The sequence below is a fragment of the Aedes aegypti genome, chromosome 2, assembly GCF_002204515.2.
Source record: "Aedes aegypti strain LVP_AGWG chromosome 2, AaegL5.0 Primary Assembly, whole genome shotgun sequence".
Classification (NCBI taxonomy): Eukaryota; Metazoa; Arthropoda; class Insecta; order Diptera; family Culicidae; genus Aedes; species Aedes aegypti.
This window is the reverse complement of record NC_035108.1, coordinates 103,321,843-103,332,990: the sequence shown is the minus strand read 5'-3', so window position 1 is coordinate 103,332,990 and position 11,148 is coordinate 103,321,843. Positions and strand designations below refer to the sequence as shown.

Here is an 11,148-nt window from a genome sequence, read left to right as displayed (position 1 = left end):
CACTTCAGTAAACCAATCGTACCATGGACTACGTTCAACTTACAATGACTCCACCCGTGAGATGATGGCTACTTTTACTGTAGTACAACAGCCAAGAAGGGTTTCAGCAATCAAAACCTATTCCGGTTACGCTTGCTAGAGATGTAGAACGATACTGTGACGACAACCGTCTTCTTCAGACGCTGAAGGTCATGCTGAAGCGGGCATCGGTACCGTTCACTGTTAACGACAGGAAGTTTGAAGCGCATTTTTACAATTATCAGGTAGTGGGTAGAGTGAATGTTAGAACCACGATAGATTTTGACGTTGAATATGTCGGAGATGTGCAATCATCAAGCAATACTTGATCGATTCGAGATTCCATTTGCTGTGAATAACTGGCGGTCACCATTGGTACGGGAGGTTATCTTGGAAGTAGGTGCTAGACCATAATGACCGTATTCTTAGAGGAGGCAAAACAATCAAACATTGGACATTCATGTTTGCCAGTCCAAGAGCACTGATCTTCCCAATCGTCCATCTCAATTCCTTTTGGCGTTTTAATCTCCTATAATGATCTTGACAGTGACGGTCCTACTTGCGTTCCAGCTGCGTCTTTCATTCATTCGTTCGATCATCATTCGTTGATCTATTCTTTCTATATTCTTTTGTTGGTCAACCCCATCCGATCTCCTGTTTTTGCATGTCGTTCATCAGCTGATCCCAGCTCAAGTGTGTAGCGCAGCTCTGGAAGATGGTATGATTACTTCTAAACATTCACATTATTGACATCCTTATGAGTATTTAGCGTTCTTAGCGAAGCATTTGTAGAGCCACATGTGCTCAGGCATCGCCAATGGAGCTGACATTGATAGCAAACTGAAGTGGTTCTGCTCGGATTATTGGCTGCTCGGATTATTGGCATATATTTTTGCCCAATCTCCTTTATGTGAATGTGGTGAATCCTTTGAAGACATTGATTATATTGTACTTCAATGTTCTAGGTTCATTTTACCGAGGAATAAACTATTGATTAATATAATAAATTATGGTCATCCAATTCCTGTATCTATTCGGGATATACTGGGTACAAGATGTTATCATATACTTAAACTCGTATTTAGTTTTTTGAATGAAATCTCATATTTTGTTTGATACTCGTGCTTTGTGTGTGTTTTTTTATTTTTATTTGCAGATATGAAGATGGATTCTTTTTTGACAGACCCTCTCCCTCATCCTGTTTTGGAAGACAACCCATAATTCATTTAACAATGGATCCATGTTGCAGTTTGTGGCTCTGCTATGGTCATATTTTTGCCGTATGAGCCTTTAGTTTTAAGTTCTTTTTTAATTTGTTTTGTAACGTTATATGAAAAGATGAAGAGGTTTTGTGCCTCTTTGAGAAAGATTTCATAACGAAATTACTCAAAGGGGTTTTTCCCTCTTCCAAAATGTTGTGTTCTTCTTCTTCTTTCTGGCGTTACGTCCCCACTGGGACAGAGCCTGCTACTCAGCTTAGTGTTCTTATGAGCACTTCCACAGTTATTCACTGAGAGCTTACTATACCAATGACCATTTTTGCATGTGCATATCGTGTGGCAGGTACGAAGATACTCTATGCCCTGGAAGTCGAGAAAATTTCCAACCCGAAAAGATCCTCGACCGGTGGGATTCGAACCCACGACCCTCAGCTTGGTCTTGCTGAATAGCTGCGCGTTTACCGCTACGGCTATCTGGGCCCCTAAATTTTGTGTTAAAATAAATAAATAAATAAATAAATAAATAAATAAATAAATAAATAAATAAATAAATAAATAAATAAATAAATAAATAAATAAATAAATAAATAAATAAATAAATAAATAAATAAATAAATAAAAAATCTCATCTTTGAGTCAGAAGATGTATCAAGCTACAAAAGTTATCCACAATCGCTTTGTGCATGCGCATGTATTATGCATCATAATCCTCAATGATGATACTGCATCAATTATATATCGCTTTTATTGAATTCATGTCACAGTAATTATCCATACATGTCATTTAACTATTAACACCATTGTTGGTCGTACTATCGGCAGCAGTTGATCCGTTCTTTGTAATCTCATCGGCTTTTTCCAAATCGTTTGCTTGTTTGGAGTTACCTAGAGAAAGTAAGTGTTATCAATTTTCAGTTCAAACACCATTTTTTGCAATAGATTACCAACCTCTCATACCGCCAAAAGCGAGCTTCTGTAGAGCGGAAACCGGAAACTCTATGAGCAAACATAAAACTAGCGCCATCAGGTAGGAGAACATAGCCGATGCAAAAATCAAAGAGAACTAAAAGGCAAAAATTTAATAAATTTGTTGAACAATGAAACGCGTAATCTTCTTCATACCGTTCCGATGTAGTTGAAGTGAATCGGCGTCCGTAAATTGAATACGGTCAACCTCATGACGAACACGTGTCCCAGGTAGGCCGAGTAGGTCATCCGTCCTAGTGGTTCAAACACCCGATGGTTGAAAATCCGCTTCAGGATCGGCGATATTCCATAGATTTGACCCATCATGAAGACACCGGCGTAGACTCCCCACGAGTACTTAGCTATGGGATAGAACGCCGCCATCCACAGGGACGGTTTGGCGAAGTCGTACTCGTAGAAGATGTAGTTGATGAGCAGGGTGCCCAAAACCGCCGGGAAGACAAAGTACCACAGGATGTGGAACCAGCGTTTTTGGACCGGATCGGTATTTGTCTGCCTAAGACGTAGATAGATCATCCCGGCGATGATTCCCGCTAGGTAGTTTCCGAGGTTCACGTGCAAGGGGATGTACGCTCGCTGGTAGAACTCGTCGAACCACAACGTGAAACGTTGACCTCTGTTGAATTGGTAAGTTATAAGATTTTACTTGGTTTAAATGATTGTGATATCCTTACTGAAGTGTTATGAGGAATATGCCTTCTAATTTCTCGTAATAGATGAAATAAGCTGGAACGAGATATGCGGCGAGAGCTGCCATCACTAGGATCGATGAAGAAAACTTCCGCAATTTTAAGATCACCATGAGCAGTAGGGTCCCTAAGATGAACAGTTGAAAATCACATCCCAGATACCATCCTTGTTGAACGCACTGAAATTTGAGTTGATAATTTATTCATTGGATTCTGTAGTTTATGAGGATTTACTAACTGGCTGATCTCCATGAACGTAATTGTTAACGTAAAGCAGATTGGTCCACCAGTTTCTTCGGCAAAAAGCTCGCTCGGTATCAGTCGCCAGTTTCCAGACGGGACCATCTTGGAGTTTGGGAAGCCACGTGGCGTGAAGGAGAACGACAAACGCGTAGACCGGAGTCAACCGAATGTATCGATAGACGATGGCCTTCAAGAGAAACAGGATTCCGGGCGATCGCGAGCTATTCTCCGCGTACTTGATCATTTGGACGGCCAGCAGGAAGCCACTCATGGCGAAGAAGGTCTGCACGATCTGCGGTCCGCCGGTGAGAATCATCGTGCCAAGTTGGTGGAACATCTGGGATCGAAACGATAGATGGGTTTCAGTGTGACCTTGTACGTGTTGGGATCACCTACCATTTCAATCTTGATCGTGTTTTGCGACGGTGCGATACTGTAGATCAGCGCAGCGTGTCCGAGGATAACCAGCATCATGGTAAGGTAGCGAATTGCCTGAAAGAACCTCAAATCTTTGTCCAGGACATTGTGAGAACGAGACGTCAGTCGGTACCAATTTCGAAGGATCGAAAATGAAACGAACAGCATTTTTCCTGTGGATCAAATAAATTCGTTTAGTGATCCAAAACTTTCTGAAGAATCAAAATTTACTCACTTGGGCTATCAAGCTCTTGCTTATAGTGCACCACATCCTGTTTATAGTTAACAGTCTTGTCGTACCAACTGGATAAGATCGTAAGGAAAATGATCGTGGCTAGTACAAGTAGAAAAGAGAAGTCCAGAATATCTGTAGAAAAAGAAACATGGCAATACAACAAAACTTCCAAAATGATGACACCCAATTTACAAACCTACATCGAAGGGCTCCACATTCTTGTTACAAACTTCAATTTCTGTGTATGCTCTCAACCGATACGACTCGTTTAGTTTGTAGTTGACGCAAATATCTAAAAGTTCTCCGTATCGATCGCGATCCTTTTCCGCGTCCTGGTAGACTGTTGGGTCGAAAATGTACTGGAATGGGGTTGATAAGTGGTGTATAGTCTGACAATTATTCATGAAATATCTCTTATTGTATGTACAAAGTAATAACCCAATGTTCTCCGGATATTCTCTTTAAGTATTTTCTTAGAAATCATGTAAATTTATCCAGAATTGCAGGCCTGGAGAAAATCTTTGATCTTTGTAAAATCCTTTTACAAATGTACAGGGTGTCCGTAAATTATACGAACAACAAAATACTGGAGAGATTATCTCTCATTGAAGACAATGAAAAGTCATTGTTCATGTGCCTTATTTAATATATTAACTTTTAACAAGCGATACAATTTTTAATAATTTCTACAGTGATACCTCCATGAGTCGATGTTCCATAACTCGATATCGACTCATGGAACCATACTAAAACCAAAATTTCATGGTTACTACGATGGTCCCCTCAAACAGCTTTCCAAACCATTTGTTTCCACGACTCGATATTTCCATGAGTCGATGGTCCCTTCAGATATCGACTCATGGAGGTTTCAGTGTAGCTAAAAACAAGGAGCTAGAAGCTCTAGGGATCTCTCAAGCGGCTCCGCAGCTTGTAGGTTGAAGCGCCCATCTAGCGAATAGGCAGTCGTGGATTCGATCCCCACCGGAGCACGTGGTTTCTTTTCGCAGTTTTAATTTCAATTTGTACATTTGACACGTGTTTCGTCGTGTACCACAATCCAGGGTAACATTGATCGGAAAGACCCCTCATGTATAGTACGAATCTACCTTTTTTCTTCGAAACATTTACAATGCGTGAATAGTGCTTATCAAAATTAAGGTTTTTACAAAAATTATTATGTTCGTACGTTAAATTTTCAGCTTTTTGAAACTGGGATTTATATGATTATAAGTTCTGCAAATGATACAAGCAAGGAAAATGTGAAGTTAACTTAAAATTACATCGCTGAAAACGATTCCGTTGTCAAGATTTGTATAAGTATTTTCAATTCAGCAAAATTGATTAATTACTTTGAAGAATGTAGAATTTCCTTACGTAATTGCCTACATTAAGGCGTATTCCGCGGTTCGAAATGTTTTTAATTATAAAATAACTCAAAAAGTAAATGACTGATAAGAATTTGGCCGCCATATTCGGCTCCAGGGATCATGATTTTAACAAGTAACGACGTTCCCTATTTTTACGGACGTTATTTACATAGGTGATCAATGTTACCCCATATCAGCTAAATAAAAAATCGCCTGAAACATATTTTTAAACATGATTAAATATTCCAGTTAACAAAATCTAGTATACAGTTACGAGCGATGGGTGCCAGTACTTATTTAAAAAATATTAAATTTGCAGCATTTGCAAATTTAAATGAAATTTTCAAGAAATATCCAAAAATGTGATCGATTTTACCCCGGATTCAAACACGCTCAAACCTTATAACAGCAAGATTCTTTAGGCGGGAAGCCAGAAGCTAGAAGCTAGAAGCTAGAAGCTAGAAGCTAGAAGCTAGAAGCTAGAAGCTAGAAGCTAGAAGCTAGAAGCTAGAAGCTAGAAGCTAGAAGCTAGAAGCTAGAAGCTAGAAGCTAGAAGCTAGAAGCTAGAAGCTAGAAGCTAGAAGCTAGAAGCTAGAAGCTAGAAGCTAGAAGCTAGAAGCTAGAAGCTAGAAGCTAGAAGCTAGAAGCTAGAAGCTAGAAGCTAGAAGCTAGAAGCTAGAAGCTAGAAGCTAGAAGCTAGAAGCTAGAAGCTAGAAGCTAGAAGCTAGAAGCTAGAAGCTAGAAGCTAGAAGCTAGAAGCTAGAAGCTAGAAGCTAGAAGCTAGAAGCTAGAAGCTAGAAGCTAGAAGCTAGAAGCTAGAAGCCTAGAAGCTAGGAAGCTAGAAGCTAGAAGCTAGAAGTAAGTAAGCTAGAAGCCTAGAAGCTAGAAGCTAGAAGCCTAGAAGCTAGAAGCTAGAAGCTAGAAGCCTAGAAGCTAGAAGCTAGAAGCTAGAAGCTAGAAGCCTAGAAGCTAGAAGCTAAGAAAGCTAGAAGCTAGAAGCCTAAGAAGCTAAGCCAGAGGCTAGAAGCTAGAAGCTAGAATCTAGAAGCTAGAGAAAGCTAGAAGCTAGAAAGCTAGAAGCTAGAAGCTAGAAGCTAGAAGCTAGAAGCTAAAGCTAGAAGCTAGAAGCCTATAAGCTAGAAGCTAGAAGCTAGAAAGCTAAAGCTAGAAGAAGCGTAGAAGCTAGAAGCGTAGAAGCTAGAAGCTTAGAAGCCTAGCAAGGCTAGAATGCTAGAAGCTAGAAGCTAGAACTAGAAGCTAGAAGCTAGAAGCTAGAAGCTAGAAGCTAGAAGCTAGAAAGCTAGAAGCTAGAAAGCTAGAGCTAGAAAGCTTAGAAGCTAGAAGCTAGAAGCTAGAAGCTAGAAGCTAGAAGCTAGAAGCTAGAAGCTAGAAGCTAGAAGCTAGAAGCTAGAAGCTAGAAGCTAGAAGCTAGAAGCTAGAAGCTAGAAGCTAGAAGCTAGAAGCTAGAAGCTAGAAGCTAGAAGCTAGAAGCTAGAAGCTAGAAGCTAGAAGCTAGAAGCTAGAAGCTAGAAGCTAGAAGCTAGAGCTAGAAGCTAGAAGCTAGAAGCTAGAAGCTAGAAGCTAGAAGCTAGAAGCTAGAAGCTAGAAGCTAGAAGCTAGAAGCTAGAAGCTAGAAGCTAGAAGCTAGAAGCTAGAAGCTAGAAGCTAGAAGCTAGAAGCTAGAAGCTAGAAGCTAGAAGCTAGAAGCTAGAGCTAGAAGCTAGAAGCTAGAAGCTAGAAGCTAGAAGCTAGAAGCTAGAAGCTAAAGCTAGAAGCTAGAAGCTAGAAGCTAGAAGCTAGAAGCTAGAAGCTAGAAGCTAGAAGCTAGAAGCTAGAAGCTAGAAGCTAGAAGGCTAGAAGCTAGAAGCTAGAAGCTAGAAGGAAGCTAGAGCTAAAGCTAGAAGCTAGAAGCTAGAAGCTAGAAGCTTAGAAGCTAGAAGCTAGAAGCTAGAAAGCTAGAAGCTAGAAGCTAGAACTAGAAGCCTAGAAGCTAGAAGCTAGAAGCTAGAAGCTAGAAGCTAGAAGCCTAGAAGCTAGAAGCTAGAAGCTAGAAGCTAGAAGCTAGAAGCTAGAAGCTAGACGCTAGAAGCTAGAAGCTAGAAGCTAGAAGCTAGAAGCTAGAAGCTAGAAGCTAGAAGCTAGAAGCTAGAAGCTAGAAAGCTAGAAGCTAGAAGCTAGAAGCTAGAAGCTAGAAGCTAGAAGCTAGAAGCTAGAAGCTAGAAGCTAGAAGCTAGAGAAGCTAGAAGCTAGAAGCTAGAAGCTAGAAGTAGAAGCTAGAAGCTAGAAGCTAGAAGCTAGAAGCTAGAAGCTAGAAGCTAGAAGCTAGAAGCTAGAAGCTAGAAGCTAGAAGCTAGAAGCTAGAAGCTAGAAGCTAGAAGCTAGAAGCTAGAAGCTAGAAAGCTAGAAGCTAGAAGCTAGAAGCTAGAAGCTAGAAGCTAGAAGCTAGAAGCTAGAAGCTAGAAGCTAGAAGCTAGAAGCTAGAAGCTAGAAGCTAGAAGCTAGAAGCTAGAGCTAACTAGAAGCTAGAAGCTAGAAGCTAGAAGCTAAGAAGCTAGAAGCTAGAAGCTAGAAGCTAGAAGCTAGAAGCTAGAAGCTAGAAGCTAGAAGCTAGAAGCTAGAAGCTAGAAGCTAGAAGCTAGAAGCTAGAAAGCTAGAAGCTAGAAGCTAGAAGCTAGAAGCTAAAAGCTAGAAGCTAGAAGCTAGAAGCTAGAAGCTAGAAGCTAGAAGCTAGAAGCTAGAAGCTAGAAGCTAGAAGCTAGAAGCTAGAAGCTAGAAGCTAGAAGCTAGAAGCTAGAAGCTAGAAGCTAGAAGCTAGAAGCTAGAAGCTAGAAGCTAGAAGCTAGAAGCTAGAAGCTAGAAGCTAGAAGCTAGAAGCTAGAAGCTAGAAGCTAGAAGCTAGAAGCTAGAAAGCTAGAGCTAAAGCTAGAAGCTAGAAGCTAGAAGCTAGAAGCTAGAAGCTAGAAGCTAGAAGCTAGAAGCTAGAAGCTAGAAGCTAGAAGCTAGAAGCTAGAAGCTAGAAGCTAGAAGCTAGAAGCTAGAAGCTAGAAGCTAGAAGCTAGAAGCTAGAAGCTAGAAGCTAGAAGCTAGAAGCTAGAAGCTAGAAGCTAGAAGCTAGAAAGCTAGAAGCTAGAAGCTAGAAGCTAGAAGCTAGAAGCTAGAAGCTAGAAGCTAGAAGCTAGAAAGACTAGAAGCTAGAAGCTAGAAGCTAGAAGCTAGAAAGCTAGAAGCTAGAAGCTAGAAGCTAGAAGCTAGAAGCTAGAGCTAGAAGCTAGAAGCTAGAAGCTAGAAGCTAGAAGCTAGAAGCTAGAAGCTAGAAGCTAGAAAGCTAGAAGCTAGAAGCTAGAAGCTAAAAGCTAGAAGCTAGAAAGCTAGAAGCTAAAAGCTAGAGCTAAAAGCTAGAACTAAGAAGCTAGAAGCTAAAAAGCTAGAAGCTAGAAGCTAGAAGCTAGAAGCTAGAAGCTAGAAGCTAGAAGCTAGAAGCTAGAAGCTAGAAAGCTAGAAGCTAGAAGCTAGAAGCTAGAAGCTAGAAGCTAGAAGCTAGAAGCTAGAAGCTAGAAGCTAGAAGCTAGAAGCTAGAAGCTAGAAGCTAGAAGCTAGAAGCTAGAAGCTAGAAGCTAGAAGCTAGAAGCTAGAAGCTAGAAGCTAGAAGCTAGAAGCTAGAAGCTAGAAGCTAGAAGCTAGAAGCTAGAAGCTAGAAGCTAGAAGCTAGAAGCTAGAAGCTAGAAGCTAGAGCAGAAGCTAGAAGCTAGAAGCTAGAACTAGAAGCTAGAAGCCTAGAAAGCTAGAAGCTAGAAGCTAGAAGCTAGAACTAGAAGCTGAAGCTAGAAGCTAGAAGCTAGAAGCTAGAAGCTAGAAGCTAGAAGCTAGAAAGCTAGAAGCTAGAAGCTAGAAGCTAGAAGCTAGAAGCTAAGAAGCTAGAAGCTAGAAGCTAGAAGCTAGAAGCTAGAAGCTAGAAGCTAGAAGCTAGAAGCTAGAAGCTAGAAGCTAGAAGCTAGAAGCTAGAAGCTAGAAGCTAGAAAGCTAGAAGCTAGAAGCTAGAAGCTAGAAAGCTAGAAGCTAGAAGCTAGAAGCTAGAAGCTAGAGCTAGAAGCTAGAAGCTAGAAGCTAGAAGCTAGAAGCTAGAAGCTAGAAGCTAGAAGCTAGAAGCTAGAAGCTAGAAGCTAGAAGCTAGAAAGCTAGAAGCTAGAAGCTAGAAGCTAGAAGCTAGAAAGCTAGAAGCTAGAAAGCCTAGAAGCTAGAAGCTAGAAGCTAGAAGCTAGAAGCTAGAAGCTAGAAGCTAGAAGCTAGAAAGCTTAGAAGCTAGAAGCTAGAAGCTAGAAAGCTAGAAGCTAGAAGCTAAGAAGCTAGAAAGCTAGAAAGCTAGAAGCTAGAAGCTAGAAGCTAAGAAAGCTAGAAGCTAGAAGCTAGAAGCTAGAAGCTAGAAGCTAGAAGCTAGAAGCTAGAAGCTAGAAGCTAAGAAGCTAGAAGCTAGAAGCTAAGAAAGCTAGAAGCTAGAAGCTAGAAGCTAGAAGCTAGAAGCTAGAAGCTAGAAGCTAGAAGCTAGAAGCTAGAAGCTAGAAGCTAGAAGCTAGAAGCTAGAAGCTAAGCTAGAAGCTAGAAGCTAGAAGCTAGAAGCTAGAAGCTAGAAGCTAGAAGCTAGAAGCTAGAAGCTAGAAGCTAAAGCTAGAAGCTAAAGCTAGAAGCTAGAAGCTAGAAGCTAAAAGCTAGAAGCTAGAAGCTAGAAGCTAGAAGCTAAAGCTAGAAGCTAGAAGCTAGAAGCTAGAAGCTAGAAGCTAGAAGCTAGAAGCTAGAAGCTAGAAGCTAGAAGCTAGAAGCTAGAAGCTAGAAGCTAGAAGCTAGAAGCTAGAAGCTAGAAGCTAGAAGCTAGAAGCTAGAAGCTAGAAGCTAGAAGCTAGAAGCTAGAAGCTAGAAGCTAGAAGCTAGAAGCTAGAAGCTAGAAGCTAGAAGCTAGAAGCTAGAAGCTAGAAGCTAGAAGCTAGAAGCTAGAAGCTAGAAGCTAGAAGCTAGAAGCTAGAAGCTAGAAGCTAGAAGCTAGAAGCTAGAAGCTAGAAGCTAGAAGCTAGAAGCTAGAAGCTAGAAGCTAGAAGCTAGAAGCTAGAAGCTAGAAGCTAGAAGCTAGAAGCTAGAAGCTAGAAGCTAAAGCTAGAAGCTAGAAGCTAGAAGCTAGAAGCTAGAAGCTAGAAGCTAGAAGCTAGAAGCTAAAGCTAGAAGCTAGAAGCTAGAAGCTAGAAGCTAGAAGCTAGAAGCTAGAAGCTAGAAGCTAGAAGCTAGAAGCTAGAAGCTAGAAGCTAGAAGCTAGAAGCTAGAAGCTAGAAGCTAGAAGCTAGAAGCTAGAAGAAGCTAGAAGCTAGAAGCTAGAAGCTAGAAGCTAGAAGCTAGAAGCTAGAAGCTAGAAGCTAGAAGCTAGAAGCTAGAAGCTAGAAGCTAGAAGCTAGAAGCTAGAAGCTAGAAGCTAGAAGCTAGAGAAGCTAGAAGCTAGAAGCTAGAAGCTAGAAGCTAGAAGCTAGAAGCTAGAAGCTAGAAGCTAGAAGCTAGAAGCTAGAAGCTAGAAGCTAGAAGCTAGAAGCTAGAAGCTAGAAGCTAGAAGCTAGAAGCTAGAAGCTAGAAGCTAGAAGCTAGAAGCTAGAAGCTAGAAGCTAGAAGCTAGAAGCTAGAAGCTAGAAGCTAGAAGCTAGAAGCTAGAAGCTAGAAGCTAGAAGCTAGAAGCTAGAAGCTAGAAGCTAGAAGCTAGAAGCTAGAAGCTAGAAGCTAGAAGCTAGAAGCTAGAAGCTAGAAGCTAGAAGCTAGAAGCTAGAAGCTAGAAGCTAGAAGCTAGAAGCTAGAAGCTAGAAGCTAGAAGCTAGAAGCTAGAAGCTAGAAGCTAGAAGCTAGAAGCTAGAAGCTAGAAGCTAGAAGCTAGAAGCTAGAAGCTAGAAGCTAGAAGCTAGAAGCTAGAAGCTAGAAGCTAGAAGCTAGAAGCTAGAAGCTAGAAG

At 41.0% G+C, this 11,148-nt stretch overlaps 1 protein-coding gene across 1 annotated transcript in view; it reads right to left on the bottom strand.

The window, feature by feature from the left end:
- Window positions 1-1,900: 1,900 nt before the first annotated feature.
- The window catches only part of LOC5565243 (nose resistant to fluoxetine protein 6), a 30,321-nt gene continuing 21,073 nt past the window's right edge, over window positions 1,901-11,148 (bottom strand). The window contains exons 3-10 of the mRNA XM_021841776.1: window positions 4,006-4,168; window positions 3,810-3,941; window positions 3,554-3,747; window positions 3,153-3,494; window positions 2,900-3,093; window positions 2,361-2,841; window positions 2,187-2,301; window positions 1,901-2,123 (exon numbers count right to left, since the gene is read on the bottom strand). Coding sequence (XP_021697468.1) covers window positions 2,023-2,123; window positions 2,187-2,301; window positions 2,361-2,841; window positions 2,900-3,093; window positions 3,153-3,494; window positions 3,554-3,747; window positions 3,810-3,941; window positions 4,006-4,168 — 1,722 coding nt within the window. The 3' untranslated portion in view covers window positions 1,901-2,022. The remainder of the gene's footprint in view (window positions 2,124-2,186; window positions 2,302-2,360; window positions 2,842-2,899; window positions 3,094-3,152; window positions 3,495-3,553; window positions 3,748-3,809; window positions 3,942-4,005; window positions 4,169-11,148) is intronic.